The sequence below is a fragment of the Rhinoraja longicauda genome, chromosome 16 (genome assembly GCF_053455715.1).
Source record: "Rhinoraja longicauda isolate Sanriku21f chromosome 16, sRhiLon1.1, whole genome shotgun sequence".
Taxonomy (NCBI): domain Eukaryota; kingdom Metazoa; phylum Chordata; class Chondrichthyes; order Rajiformes; family Arhynchobatidae; genus Rhinoraja; species Rhinoraja longicauda.
The window spans coordinates 13,766,663-13,783,240 of NC_135968.1; the positions used below are offsets into that span (position 1 = coordinate 13,766,663).

The window sequence follows — 16,578 nt, forward strand, 5'->3', positions numbered from 1 at the left end:
CTCCCTTCATTGGCTCCCTGTAAGGTCCTCCTTACAGTCTACTTAGCCCTAAAGGGCTTAGGAGCAGCATATCTTACAGAGTCCCTCCTTCCTTATGCCCCTACTCGAGCGCTCAGGTCTTCTGATGCTGGCCTGTTAGCCACTCAATGCCGCAGCAGTAAGAAAATTGGGGAAGCAGCCTTTTTTAACTACGCCCCCAAGCTGTGGAATACCCTACCCAGGGCTATGAGGAACGCCGACTCAGTTGAGCTTTTTAAGGTGCAGTTAAAAACATATCTTTTTACTCAAGCTTTTAACTGATTTTACATCCTTTGTTTTTTTACACTCCCAATTTTAAATTTTAAATTTTAAAATAAAAATCTGTGCTTTGTATGCCTATGTCCTTACTGTTTTATATTGTATCTTTGTTTTGACTTGTGTTTGTTTTTGTAGAAAGCTGCATTAAATCGCATTTGGGCTGCATTAAATCGCATGAAAAATGCTATATAAATAAAAGTTATATATATGCCTTTCAATATATGAAAGGCAGTTGTTTTCAGTGCATTGAATTGTCAGTTCATACTGGACCAGAAAGTGTTAGTGGTAGAGAGGCTTGAAGGAGAACTCGGTGGGTGCTTTACTGAAAGATGACTTACTTGACGTGGGTTCAGCGAGCCGAACTGGCATTTCCTCAAGAAGGATAACCACAAATGACGGTACTGGGCCTGTACTCGCTGGAGTTTAGAAGGATGAGGGGGGACCTCTTTGAAATGTACAGAACATGGAAAAGGCTTGGATAGATTGGATGTGGAGAGGATGTTTCCACTAGTAGGAGAGTCCAGGACGAGAGGTCATAGCCTCCGAATTAATGGACGTTCCTTTAAGAAGGAGATGAGGAGGAAGTTCTTTAGTCAGAGGGTGGTGAATCTGTGGAATTCTTTGCCACAGAAGGCTGTGGAGGCCAAGTCAATGGATTTTTTAAGGCAGTGATAGATAGATTCTTGATTAGTATGGGTGTCAAGGGTTATGGGGGGAAGGGGGGAGAATGGGGTTAGGAGGGTAGAGATATATCAGCCATGATTAAATGGCGGAGTAGACTTGATGGGCCAAATGGCCTAATTCTGCTCCTATCACTTTTGACCTTATGACCTTAAATAATGGGGAATCAGGCTCGACAAGCTCTCTAAAAGTGTTGAGAGGCTGAGTCAGCTGGGGTCACTCCTCAAATAAGGGAAGGATATCATCCCGGGGAGAGGGGGAGGGGGAGGGGGGGAATCACATGAGTGACAAGGGAATTTTGTTTAAAGATAGGTGCGAACACTCCTGTATATGACAATATTGAATGTGTAACCACTGAGGACGTATGAAGAATTTTTGCACAAAACAAGAATTTTATTTTGTATATATTTTTTATTCTGAATAGAACCAAAAAAGCTCTGTGAAAGTCTGCAGGCACATATCCTGAAAGTGGTCCCCTGTGCGTTTGAGCATCAGGCACATTAAGAAAAATTGAGAGGGTGAAGAAGGTGTCTCGACTCGAAATGTCACCCATTCCTTCTCTCCAGAGATGCTGCCTGAGTTACTCCAGCATTTTGTGTCTATCTGAAGAAAAATTGAGAAGCTGTTTGATTATTGATAATCAATGTTTGATTATTTTTTGTGCAGAGTCTTGTGGGAAGAGGCAGGGATGGTGATCTGGGCGGATGACCATCTGGTGCATTACCTCTGCTTCTCTCTTGTGTGGATGCTGCCTGGTCTGTTGAGTGTTTCCACCACTTTCTGCTTTTGTTTCAAGTTTCCAGCCACTGCAGATTATTTTGCTTTAAAACCCATTGCTTGTTTTGTTGTTTCTCAATTCTCCTCTCTCTACAGATGCTGCTTGGCACTTCCAACATTCTCCATTGTTTTCAGATTTCTGGAACTGCTGGGGTCTGCAACTCACAGTTCCAGCCTCTCTCCTTTTCTTCCTCAATCTATACTCTTACCTGACATTATTTGCCACCAACAACCCTTTAGCATCAATCTATGATTCCATTCTCCATCATTCAGTCTGAAGAAGGATCCGAACCCGAAACGTCATCTGCCTATTCCCTCCACAGATGCTGCCTGACCTGCTGAGTTACTGCAGTACTTGGCATGTTGCTCAAAATTCCAGCATCTGCAGTTCACAGAACTTTATTTTGTTCACCGAATCCTCCCCAAATTCTGCATCTTAAACATGCTTGTTTACCAAATTTTCCTACTTCCAACCAAAGGTGACCAACTTGAAATGCTTTTTCTCTCCACAATTACTGCCCAACTTGCTGAGTAGTTCCAGCATTTTCTGTTTTTATTTCAGATTTTCAGCATCTGCATTTGTTTTTGCTTATTGAATCATCTTCAATTAAGAAGTTAATGACATACAAAGTAATCCAAACTTGAAAATTTGATAATTGATATTGTGACTATTTAATGACTTATTAAATTTAAGATGATGAGTTTATCATAATATTAATTCTATTATTCCAACCAGTTCAAGGGATATAAAGCAATGAGTCACTTTGTTGAAAAACGTGCTCATCAGAGCATTAGAAGACATGTTGGTCGGTGTGGGCAAGTTGGGCCGAAGGACCTGTTTGCACATTGTATGATTCTATGACTCAATAACTATTGGGCACAATTGTACCTGATGCTTCCCATTTCCTACACAAATGTGAATACTGTTTCCTGTAAATAAAAATCAACATTAATATATATTTTTAGTCCATTACATGAGTATTTGTGCAATCCGTGAATATGGAATTAGTTTAGTATAGTTTTTAGATACAGCGTGGAAACAGGCCCTTCGGCCCACCGAGTCTGTTCCGACCAGCAATCAACCATACATTGGTCTACAGTCCACAATTGACCTACAATCTGTTTGCCTTTGGAATGTGGGAGGAAACTAAAGCATCCAGGCAAAACATACAGTCACAGGGAGAATTTACAAACTCCAAACAAACAGCACCCGAGGCCAGGATCAAATCTGGGTCTTTGGTGCTGTAAGGCAGCAACTCTACCGCTGTGCCACTGTGCATAAAGGTGACACTGAAGTTAATGGTAGTCTTGATCTTATTGAATGGCACTGCAGCACACAGGGCAGAATAGCCTACTCTTGCTTCTACTTCCTATGTTTTTAAATTAAAAAAAATTTAGAACCAAAGATAAAACATAATCTAAAATGATAAACGAATCTTCTGAAACCCCACCTCAGAGGGCGGCACGGTGGCGCAGTGGTAGAGTTACTGCCTTACAATACCAGAGACCTGGGCTCGATCCTGACTGTGGGTGCTAGTCTGTACAGAGTTTGTATGTTCCCCCCGTGACCAGCGTGAGTTTTCTCCAGCATCTCCAGTTTCCTCCCACACTCCAAAGACATACAGGCTTGTAGGTTAATTGGCTTGGTATAATGGTAAATTGTTCCTAGTGTGAGGGATCGTGTTAGTGTGCGGGGATCGCTGGCTGGCGCGGAATCGGTGGGCCGAAGGGCTTGTTTCCCCCGTTGTATCACTAAACTAAACTCGGTGATCATGAGACCAGAAATGCATGGAGATTTTCAAAAGGGATTTGAAGAACACAGTGGCCAGGCCTGTCACATGTCCTGACTTCCTCTGACTATCACTGCCTCAACAAAGGACGTGCATTGATTTCACCTCTCACTTCTGGCTGTTTTCATTTCTGCCTGCATTTTTGCAGATTGAAGTCGTTACCCAGCTTCTCAATAGAAGCTCAATGATCATGGCTATGGGTGCTCCCTGTATGGAGTTTGTACGTTCTCCCCATGACCATGTGGGTTTTCTCTGAGAACTTCCGTTAATTCCCGGAATGGCGGGACTGTCGTATGTTGAAAGGCTGGAGCGATTGGGCTTGTATACACTGGAATTTAGAAGGATGAGGGGGGATCTTATTGAAACATATAAGATAATTAGGGGATTGGACACATTAGAGGCAGGAAACATGTTCCCAATGTTGGGGGAGTCCAGAACAAGGGGCCAAAGTTTAAGAATAAGGGGTAGGCCATTTAAAACGGAGATGAGGAAGAACTTTTTCAGTCAGAGAGTGGTGAAGGTGTGGAATTCTCTGCCTCAGAAGGCAGTGGAGGCCAGTTCGTTGGATGCTTTCAAGAGAGAGCTGGATAGAGCTCTTAAGGATAGCGGAGTCAGGGGGTATGGGGAGAAGGCAGGAACGGGGTACTGATTGAGAGTGATCAGCCATGATCGCATTGAATGGCGGTGCTGGCTCGAAGGGATGAATGGCCTACCCCTGCACCTATTGTCTATTGTCTATTGTCTATTGTCCTCCCACACTCCAAAGACGAACAGGTCCGTAGCTTAATTGGCTTGGTTTATATGTAAAAATTGTCCCTAGTGTGCATAGATAGTGTTAATGTGCAGGGATCGCTGGTTAGTGCAGATTCGGTGGGCCGAAGGGCCTGTTTCCACACTGTATCTCTCTAAACTCTCTCTAAACTCTAAAGCAGTCCTTCATGCATACCATTACTGATAGCAGGTGAAAAACTACTTAGTACACCTGGTGAAACAGCTCAACAGGCAGCTGAAGAGTGAGGTCGAACAGAGAGCCCGTGACCCCAGGAACAGATGGTGAGTGGAAAGAGTGCAAGACATTCAGCAACTCGCTGACAACAGTGACATTCCCCACCGCTCTTAAGGCCACCTACAGCCCAGAATAGCTAAAACTCAATCGCATTTAGAGCTGAGAATGGAGGTGAATTCATCAAGGACAGAAAGGCAGCCAGCCTATTCATACAAACATTACACTGCTTTTCTTTAACTTTCTTTACTATTATCTCTTGGGATTTGTATATTTTCAGTTTCTTTAGCCTTCTTTATAGTGGCAACAGATGTCTTGATAACTTTCAGGGCCAGATATTAGCTCTTGAATTTGACAGAACATTAAAAAGCCGCTGATTCCATTTCAGCCCTGCAGGGTGGATGCAGGATGGCCACCTGTTTGCTTGCAGTAAGAGCAAGGTTGGGCTGGACAGCTGGGACCATTGCTGGATCAGATAAGGAGACCACCACCTTCTCTTCAGAGCCTGGCAGAACAGGAGTAATCTGGAGGTTCCTCTTTTTGCTGTTGGCCTACTTCAGATAATGTTATTGCTGCAGAAATAAAAAGTGAGATGCAGCATGGAAACAAGGCCTTTGACCCACCAAGACCACGCTGACCATAAACAACCCATCTACACTTATCCTACAGTAATCTAATCCAACTTTATTCTCTCCATATTGTTAACAAATACCCCCAGATTCTAGCACTCACCTACACACAAGGGGCATTTTACAGCAGTTAATTAAACAATCAACCCACATTTTGTGCCCAGCTTCGGAAAGGCTGTTTGCTGGAGTTTGGAAGTATTTAGAGTCACAGAGTGATATGGTGTGGAAACAGTCCCTTTGGTCCAACTTGCCCACACCGGCCCACATGTTCTAGCGACACTGGTCCCACCTGCCTGCATTTGGCCCATATCTCACCAAATCTGTCCGATCCATGTACCTGCTTAACTGTTTCTTAAATGTTGCAATTGTCCCTGCCTCAACTTCCTCCACTAGCAGCTCGTTCCATACACCCACCACCCTTTGTTGGAAAAGGTTACCCCTCAGATTCCAATTAAATCTTTTCCCCTTCACCTTGAACCTATTTGGAAGCTGCTGGAAATAATCTGGACAGGATGGGTGTAGAGGGGATGTCTGGGAGAACCTACAACTAGGAATCACAGTTTAAAATTTTTGTTAAGACAAAAATTATGTGAAACTCTTTTTCTCTCAGATGCTCCAGAGTTGTTGGAATTTCCCTCCTTGAAGGATGGTGGAATCAGATTTGGATATGGATATTTTTATATGTCTTTATATATCGTGGCTTTTCATATTTTTAAGGCAGAGGTAGATAGACACCTGATTAGCACGGGTTGAATTTCACCACAGATAAACTGGAACTTGGATCAAGATACAAACAGAGCAGCCGTGATCTCAGGAAATGGTGGAGCAGTCTTTAGTGGCTGTGTATTGTCCCGAAACGGAACAATGAAATGCAAGTAAGAATTTTGTTGTTCCGGTTAGGGACACATGACAATAAAACACTCTCAACTCGACTCCTGAACCTTGTTCTTATGTTGCAAGTTCAGATATCTTCTTGATGCCCCTTAGTTTTTTTTGTGAAGAAAAATTACATTCATTCCCTAATTAATTTTATTCCAAATGGTTTACTCTGACTGATGTATGTCAATGTGGACAGATGTGACTCATCAATCAGTGATTCATTTCTTGCTCCATTTTATTTTTCTTTCCCAAGGAGCTTTTATTACAAATTCGCAGTTTACAAAGTACTGTACTAATCAAAACTGCTTTTCATGCTGTTTGCAAACATCGAACATCAAATTACAACGTGGTCAGCCGTATCCATGACGCACTTAAGCCTCCGCAGAGACCAGTGTTCACAGAGGCCTCCCAAGTCCCCTTGCTCTTTCTCCAGAGACGCGGTATGGACCTAAGCCCAGAAGAGGGGCAGGCAGTCAACTCAGGTAGAAGCCTTGACTGCTTGCTGCCTGGAATCGTGATCTCCCCACTGACCCACCCCCATCCGTACCAGCTGACCGAAGATCAGAAGCGTGGGCCTGAAATGCAGCCAACATTTGAGGAGCGACCTCTTTAGAACTTCTTGCTCCAGTGACACTCAGTGACACTGTTGGCCCTCTCTCAGAAGGTCAGCGCATCGCACAGCTGACAGTGCAGTTTAGTCAGAGGTGCCAAGCTTTGGAATATCAGCATATTCATGGGGATGTGCCCAACGTATATATCCTGGTCTATACCTTGAGAAGAACAGGGAACATTCCTCTGTTAGACACTATCATTATTCCATTGGGATCTCACTGGGTGAAAGCTGATGACAATACTCACCAGGACAACAACAGTGAAAATATTTCAAAGGGAATGAATTGACTGCAAACATGAAATGAGAACATGAAATTATATAAAGGCTCTAATATTTCATTCTGTATACAATCATTATTATTTTGTCTTCTTTCTTTCAACTATCTCTCATTATTAATACAATCTTCCTTGTTATACTCAGGTACATAGCTGCTGGCTTGATTTACACACTAGAGAGTGGCACGGCAGCACAGCGATAAAGTCGCTGCCCTACACCGCTTGCAGCGCCAGAGACCTGGGTTCGATCCCGACTACGGGTGCTGTCTGAACGGAGAGTGTACGTTCTCCCCGTGACCGCGTGGGTTTTCTCTGAGATCTTCGGTTTCCTCCCGCACCTCAAAGCCGTATGGGTTTACAGGTTAATTGGCTTGGTATACGTAATTGTCCCTAGTGTTAACGTGTGGGGATCACTGGTCGGCGCAGACTCAGTGGGCCGATGGACCTGTTTCTGTGCTGTACCTCGAAACTAAACTAAACTATCATTTGGAACCAGCCAGATAAACCACCCATCTGAATACTGACCATTTGGTTACATGGCTTTTTTCTATGTCATTAGGAAATATAATATGAAAAAAATGAAATGTGAGAAAAAGAGGATCTTTAGCCTGACACATTAATTCTGATACTCTTTTCACAGAGTATGAACAATACAGAGTATAAGAACTTTCCCAACGAGCTGAGTACTCTTGCATTGACTTTTTGTTTGGTTCAGATTTCTAGCATCTGCAGTTTTTTTACTTTTGAATAAGAGTTGGCTCTTGTTTGCCTGCAGCAAACCGTTTGTTTACCAAAACTCAAAGATCAAAGTAGTGGCAAGGAACTGCGCTAAGTCCTGCTCCTCATCTTAAACGACAGCATGCCCTGACTTTAATAGGCCTTAGTTAGAGATGTTTGGTGCGGCAGGAGAGGGGGTTAAAAATGAGCTTGGATTAATCATATAAAATATGTCTTCATGCTAAAAATGCTCAACATTTACATTTTTGTTGTTTCAAAGTGTCTTACCCTGTCAGATTTTCCCTCTGTCTGCACACTGGTGTGACTTAATGCATCGTGACCATCCTCAAGGTCAGATATATCTTCAAGCTCTTCAGGTGTCTGGGAGAAAACAACAGGAATTATCTGTTAAAACACAGAGTTTTAGTCACTCGCATTTCAGTAAGGTCGCAACTATTTTATTGTCGAATTGGAACCAAAAAAATTGTTTTGTTGCAGCTTCAACACAGTTTATTATATTCAATGCAAGGTGAAGACCTTATGAAAGCGAATAATGGTAAACAATTCTAGATAGTTGAGATCCACTGCAATTATCACAACATATTAAAGAATTTCTGGTGAAGGAGCTCTGTGTGATTAAAAGTGCCTTTCAAAGCACTTCACATGAATGGCCAAGAAATTAACTGTTGGAATATGGTATTTACTGTAAATCACCTTCTGTATTTGGATTATTTACTGGTTTAACAGTTGCTCAGTTACATATTATTTTGGATAAATGGAAACATAGAAAATAGGTGCAGGAGTAGGCCAATCGGCCCTTCGAGCCAGCACCACCATTCAACATGGCTGATCATCCAGAATCAGTACCCTGTTTCTGCTTCCCATGTCCCTTGATTCCATTAGCCCAACTCTCTCTTGAACGCATCCAGTGAATTGGCCTCCACTGCCCTCTGAGGCAGAGAATTTCACAGATTCACAACACTGGCTGAAAAAGCTTTTCCTCATCTCAGTCCTAAATGGCCTACCCCTTATTCTTAAACTGTGACCCCTGGTTCTGGACTCCCCCAACATCGGAAACATTTTTCCTGCATCTCGCCTGTCCCATCCCTTAAGAATTTGAGATGTTTCTGTAAGATCCATAGGATCAATAGGAGCGGCAATATCTGGACACCAGGCAAGAGTGGGTCAATTGCTAGGAACAATTTATTTTCACAGGCACACATTAACCTCTGGAACAATCACCTTTTGTTGTTTGGTAAGTTAGGAATAGCTCCCAACATATGAGTGCCCCCCCCCCACTCTCACAAATGAGGGAGCATGTCGATGGCAAAATGGTGCAGGTAATGGAGCTGTTACCTCACAGTTCCTGGAATCTGAGTTCAATTCTGACCTTTGGTGCTGTCTGTGTGGGATTTGGAAGTTACCCGTGCAACTGTGCGTATTTCCCCTGAGTGGCTTTGGTTTTCCTCCGGGAGATCAGGTAGGTCCAGGCGGACTGAGCGAAGGTGCTCAGCGAAACAATCGCCCAGTCTATGTTTTATCTCACCAATGTGTAAGAGTCCACATCTTGAACAACGGCTACAGTAGATGAAGTTGGAGAGAACCTCTGACTAACCTGTCGGGGTCCCTGGACAGAGTCGAGGGAGGGAAGTCCTTCCTCAGGACGAAAGAACAAGGCTGTTCCCACTTTGCTAATAGTTACTATCTTTTTGAACTAAAATCATCCCCGAGGATCCATTGATTCTCATTGATTAAGGTGACAATTCGGACTGACAGATTTTGTTTTTAAGTGACAGCAGTGTGTAGCCTGATCTGGCTTTTGTAATGCACACATTAGTATTTGTAAACTGTCAATAGACAATAGACAATAGGTGCAGGAGTAGGCCATTCAGCCCTTCGAGCCAGCATCGCCATTCAATGCGATCATGGCTGATCACTCTCAATCAGTACCCCGTTCCTGCCTTCTCCCCATACCCCCTCACTCCGCTATCCTTAAGAGCTCTATCCAGCTCTCTCTTGAAAGCATCCAACGAACTGGCCTCCATTGCCTTCTGAGGCAGAGAATTCCACACCTTCACCACTCTCTGACTGAAAAAGTTCTTCCTCATCTCCATTCTAAATGGCCTACCCCTTATTCTTAAACTGTGGCCCCTTGTTCTGGACTCCCCCAACATTGGGAACATGTTTCCTGCCTCTAATGTGTCCAATCCCCTAATTATCTTATATGTTTCAATAAGATCCCCCCTCATCCTTCTAAATTCCAGTGTACACAAGCCCAATCGCTCCAGCCTTTCAACATACGACAGTCCCGCCATTCCGGGAATTAACCTAGTGAACCTACGCTGCACGCCCTCCATAGCAAGAATATCCTTCCTCAAATTCGGAGACCAAAACTGCACACAGTACTCCAGGTGCGGTCTCACCAGGGCCCGGTACAACTGTAGAAGGACCTCTTTGCTCCTATACTCAACTCCTCTTGTTACGAAGGCCAACATTCCATTGGCTTTCTTCACTGCCTGCTGTACCTGCATGCTTCCTTTCATTGACTGATGCACTAGGACACCCAGATCTCGTTGAACTCCCCCTCCTCCTAACTTGACACCATTCAGATAATAATCTGCCTTTCTATTCTTACTTCCAAAGTGAATAACCTCACACTTATCTACATTAAACTGCATCTGCCATGTATCCGCCCACTCACACAACCTGTCCAAGTCACCCTGCAGCCTTATTGCATCTTCCTCACAATTCACACTACCCCCCAGCTTAGTATCATCTGCAAATTTGCTAATGGTACTTTTAATCCCTTCGTCTAAGTCACTTCAGACTGATGAAAATGTTGGGTTTTAATAATTAAGCTTGAATTCTGACAAGCTCTCTTAAATACAACTTGCAGTACATTAAAATGCTGCTGAGCAGGATTTGCGACCTTTCCATTTTGAGGAATAAACACGCAATAGCGACAAGAAGTATAATAACATAATCCCATGAAGTCTGAAAGAGTTTTAAACCCAGCTTCAGTTTTTGATTACCTCCTCACAAATGCATTGTTTGGAAGAATCTAGTTTCGCAAAATTCTGCAAAGTGTGAATAATTCTCAAAGCAACAACTACTTTTCATTGAAATCACCCCTTTTTCTTTTTTATCCGCATTTTTATTCTAAGTGTACTTTCAAAGTACACTTTCATATAAATATCGATAGCACGATTTCTTTTAATTGATCACATTTTTAATACTGCAATTCTGTCCTAATTAGGTCTGTGCCTTGCATGTCCAGGAACAAATAAGACTTGATGATATATGTTGATCTTCTGCGGCTTTTACTTGGGTTATCAGGACCAAGAGTAATGGCTAGTTTTGAAGGGTTGAAGGTAATCGTCATAGGATAAATCAATCAGTCCTCCTATGAATGCTGCCCATTAGTGTACAGTGGCACAGCAGTGGAGCGCCATAGAGACCTGGGCTCGATCCTGACTACAGGTGCTGTCTGTATGGAGTTTGTACATGCTTCCCCTGACCTGCGTGGGTTTTCTCCGGGATATCCGGTTTCCTACCACACATCAAGGTAAAGGTATTTTGGTTAATTGGCTTGGAGTGATTGTAAATTGTCCCCAGTGAGTGGAAGATAGTGTTAGTGTGCAGGGATCACTGGTTGGCGTGGGCTCGGTGGGCCGAAGTGCTTGTTTCCATTCGTATCTCAAAACTAAACTAAACTAAACTACACCTCACCCAAGTCGTCCAGAGCAATGCTAATATGCGACTTGCCAGTCTGGTAAACTGGGACTATAGTTCTCCTTTAGCCTCTGCCCTGACTACACCCCATTTGGTTGCTTGGTTTATCATTGTCAGGTGTACTGAGATACAGTGAGAACCCTTGCATTAGTTACGTCACCACATAGAGGTTGTTCTTTTAGCACAAGGTAAGAAGTGAAAGTGCTGGAAGGTCATACAGTGTCTGTGGGGAGATAAAGAGTTAATGTCACAGCTCAATGACCTTTCATCAGATTTACAAAGGTGTGAGAAAGCAAACATGTTTTAAGTTTCCGAGAAGGGAGGGGTCTGGATAGAACAAAAAGGAACGTCTATGATAGCATGGTAATCAGAATGATGCAAATAGTGGTAGTCCCAACAATTAGAAAGTGGTGAACATTTGTTAATCCCTGTTAATCAGTCAACAGTATGTTTCAAAAGAAGCACATGAAGAAGATCACTATCTGTGAAGAGAAACAAAATGTAGTCGATGTTACAGGCTGATGCCCTTTCATCATAAATGGCCAATCTGTATGTTATCTGATATGTTGAAAGGTTTAGTTCAATTTAGCTTAGTTTAGTTTAGTGTAGTTTAGAGATACAACGTGGAAACGGGCCCTTCGCCCACTGAGTCCACAACAACCAGCCATCCCCGCACATTAACACTATCCTATACACAATAGGGACAATGTATACTTATACCAAGCCAATTAACCTACAAACCTGTACGTGTATGGAGTATGGGAGGAAACCGAAGATCTCGGAGAAAACCCACGCAGTCACGGGGAGAACGTCCAAACTCCGTAAAGACCGCACCCGTAGTCGGGATCGAACCCAGGTCTCTTGCGCTGTAAGGCAGCAACTCTACCGCTGCGCCACTATGCCGCCCTAACATGCCCAGTAGAAAATGAGATGTTGTTCCTCAAGATTACATTGAGCATTTTTGCACGGTGTAAAACCTAAGGTCGGAGTGGGCGGTGGATGGAGGATTGAAGTGACAAGCACAGGAAGCTCAGGGTTACTCCAGATGGAAGTGCCACGCAAAACAGTCAACCAATCTGCATGTGAATTTTCTGATGTGGAGGAGACCACATTTTCAGCACCATAAAGCATAGGTTTGAGTGAATTATTGCTTCACCCGGAAGGTGTGTTTGCATCCTTGGATGGTGGGAAAGAAAGAGTTAAACGTTCAGATGGTGCCTCTCCTGCAGTTACACAGGATGGTGCCTTGTATATTGGTGGAGATGGAAGAGCGGGCCACGGAGTCATGAACAGTCTCTTCAGAATGATGAAAGAAGAAGGGAGAGGAAGAGGTCACATCTCGTCAGAGGTGGCAGAGAGTATGAAGGGATGATTTATTGTGTGCGAAGGCTGGTGGGGTGGAAGGTGAGAACAAGAGGAATGTTTCCTTGTTAAGGGGTGGGAGGAGACAGAGAGTGAGCAGAGCACTGAAAATAAAGCAGATGCAGCTGAAAATAATGCTTTAGGAGAAGCTGCAGATTGGAAAAACAAAACATCTCAGAAATAAAAGTATGGGCAGTATGGGAGATAGAGAAATTGAGAAAGGGAAGGGAAGAGTCAAATGGGTCGCGTGAAAGGTCATGGTGGAAATTGGCAGCAAAGGGGGTCATTTGAGATTCGGGGTAAAGGCACTTTTAATATAAGTTCATAAGAGAAAGGAGCAGAATTAGGCCATTCGGCCCATCAAGTTTACTCTTCCATTCAATGATGGCTGATCGATCTTTCCCTCTTAGCCCCATTCTCCTGCCTTCTCCCCATAACCTCGGACACCCATACTAATCAAGAATCGGTCTATCTATGCCTTAAAAATATCCATTAATGACCTCCACATCCTTCTGTGGCAATGACTTCCACAGATTCACCACCCTCTGACTACACAAATTCCTCCTCACCTTCCCAAAAGAACGCCCTTTAATTCTGAGGCTATGACCTCTGGTCCTAGACTCTCCCATTAGTAGTAACATCCTCTCCACCATTCAGTAAGTTTCAATGAGGTCCCCCTCATCCTTCTATTCTCCCGCGAGTAGAGGTCCAGTACCGTCAAACGCTCATCATACGTTAACCCACTCATTCCTGGGATCATTCTCGTCAACCTCATCTGGACCCTCTCCAGTGCCAGCACATCTTTCCTCAGATATGGGGGCCAAGATTGCTCACGATACTCCAAATGTGGCCTGACCAGCGCCTTGTAGAGCCTCAACCAGGAAAAACTGTAGCATTTGGAGGCCTGGAGAGGTTCTGAAGCAAAGATCTCTTCAACCTCACAGTGCCATTATCTTATGTTGCCCCACCATGTGAGGTAGAGCGAGGCAGTGTCTTCCTCTTCCTTTGCCTCAGCAGGATGGTATTTCTGCACGAGTTGGGAGGTGCCAAGTGACAAATACCAACTAAGACTCCCGAGTGATAATGTGAGAAAGAAGGCACGGTAATGATGGGTGTATGTACGGCACTGAGGGCAGAGCAGCCAGCACACATCTGCACAGAACTACATTACAATGGACACGCAGGATTATCATCACATCCTTTTGTGCTGGTTTACACGGATGAAGAACTCACTTTGATAAATCTCAGAATTGTTCCCACATTATTCTCAGTTGAGATGTGAATCACCTGCAAGAGGACTGGTTGCTGGACACTTTAATTCTCCTTCCTATTCCCTAACAGACCTTTCTATCCCCAGCCTCCTCCATTGTCAGAGTGAGGCTAAATGCAAATTGGAGGAACAGCATCTCATATTTCGCTTGGGCAGCTTACAGCCCAGTGGTATGAATAGTGTACGAAAATAACTGCAGATGCTGGTAAAAATCGAAGGTCTTTATTCACAAAATGCTGGAGTAACTCAGCAGGTCAGGCAGCATCTCAGGAGAGAAGGAATGGGTGACGTTTCGGCCCAGTGGTATGAATATTGATTTCTCTCACTTCAGGTAGCCCCGGCATTCCCTCTCTCTCCATCCCTCCCCCAAACAAGTCGCACCAGCTTCTCATTTTCACCCAACAAACAGCTTACAATGGCCTGTTTCCTTTGTCATCGTTACTTTTTTTGCATTGCTCTTTAGCTCTCCACATCATCGTCTATATCTCTCGTTTCCCTTATCCCTAACCAGTCTGAAGAAGGGTCTCGACCCGAAACCTCACCCGTTCCTTCTCTCCAGAGACGCTGCCTGCCCCGCCGAGTTACTCCAGCTTTTTGTGTCTATCTTCAGCTGTCAACTTGTCAGTTTTCATGCCACACATGGGTGGCCTTGTCTACCTGGGAGCAGAGGAGGTTGTTCAGGGGGCTGGACAGTGAAACTCAAGGAACAGTCTTTCCCCTCCGGTCGCTCCCCTACAGATATTTCCATTCACCCCCCGACACTTCCAGCGGTGTTGTGACTCATGGAAAGTGCCCTTTGAGGTTTGGGTGACTGGCATTCATCAGCACAGAAATGTGGTTCACTGAATTGAAGCAGTTATTATCTGAACCTGTGCATATTAATAGCAAGGTGGCATCTTTGGCTGGAGTTATCAGGCTACTTGAAAAATGGAATTCTCTGGGAACACTTAACAAAGCTAACGATGTACATGGAGAAAGAGTCAATGTTTCAGGTCAAAGGTGATCATAATAAAGTGTATATTCAGGCTAATTTTACCCACTAAAGCCCATCTACTGAAGGAATGTGGTTCATTGCTTTTCTGCACTAGTCAGCACCAGTTTACTGATTGACTGGCGGACTTTGTTGTGTCTATTTTCATCTGCCATTGAAACACGCAACTTTGTACCAAGTTGGACAAGTACGCACAGAGTTGATATCTCCCTTGACCATGGTGTCTAGAATGACAGATCACAATCATAGATTGGCCGTACAGGTCACAGATGAGAAGAAAGTTCTTTAAGAAGTTTGAGAATGTAAAGCTTGAGAATTCTCACCATGGCCAAATGAAGGGGAAATGATGATTCAGAGCAGAGGGGGGAGATCGATCGTCTGATTGAATTGTGCCAGAACAGCAACCTTGCTCTCAACATCAGTCGACCAAAGACTTTAGAAGAGGAAGGCCAAGGATCCAACGACGGGTCAAAGATGGTGAGAGTCAACAACTTCACGTTTCTGGGGGTGCATATCTCTGAAGATCTGTCTATGGGCCCAGCATATTGATGCAATCAAAATGAAAGTCCTTCATTGCCCCGACTTCCTTAGAAGATTGAGGAAATCCGGTAAGTCGAACACTCTCTTGAGCCTTTACTAACACACAGTAGAGAGCATATTGACTGGTTGCACAACAGCCTGGTTCGGCAACTCAAACGCCAGGGAACATCGATTACGATAAATGATGGATTCTGCCCGGTCCATCAAAGGTATTGACCTTCCCAACATCAAAGGATCCATAGGAGTTACTGCCTCAAAAAGACAGCTGGCATCATCAAGGTCCCACACCACCCTGGCCATTCTCTTATTTCACTCCTGCCATCAGGAAGAAAGAATAGGAGTCGGAAAACTGTGACTTCCAGGTTCAGGAACCGCTTCTAACCCAACAACCATCAGGCTTTAGAACACTACAAACACGAGCTAAACTACACACGATGAACTATCTCGGTTACATTAGGGAGTTAGGGCTTTTATTTTGCACTAATATTATTTTCTTTTTAATTCATTGATCTCTCTTTTGTTCATTGTGTTACCTATGAATACTGTCTTTACAGAGCTGTTACGTTGCTGCAAGTAAAAACTTCATTGTTCTCTTTCCAGTGCTTGTGACAATTAAACACTCCTGGCTCGGCTCTTGATATGAGGGCTGTCAAGGTTCAGTTGCTGAATATGTTAAAGGCAGAGCTGCATCGGTCGTTAATTATTGAAGGAATATATTTGAAGGAATAGAGAGAAATGTGATCACTTCAGGAAGTAACACAAAGGTAAAAGATCAATCATATCAAATAGCTGTTCAGGCATGAGAGTCCAAAGGCCCTCACCAGCTCCTATAGTTTACATGCGCCGTTGATGACGTTTTTTCTAAATAACATGCCTCTAGAGAGCGTAGCTCCTTGAAGGTTTTCAAAAATACCACGTTTGATCTGTCTCTACGTCTCATTCATGTTTACCTGCCTTCATTCCAGAGCCCTATTCATGAACAAGAATTTCCATGTCTTGAAAGATCCGAATCCTGCAAACGT

At 43.7% G+C, this 16,578-nt stretch overlaps 1 protein-coding gene across 3 annotated transcripts in view; it reads right to left on the reverse strand.

Moving 5' to 3' along the window:
• Window positions 1–16,578, reverse strand: part of LOC144601244 (catenin alpha-3-like) — a 928,496-nt gene that overhangs the window by 74,329 nt on the left and 837,589 nt on the right. For all 3 annotated transcript variants that reach the window (XM_078413251.1, XM_078413253.1, XM_078413252.1), the window contains one exon: window positions 7,950–8,042. In XM_078413251.1, coding sequence (XP_078269377.1) covers window positions 7,950–8,042 — 93 coding nt within the window. The remainder of the gene's footprint in view (window positions 1–7,949; window positions 8,043–16,578) is intronic.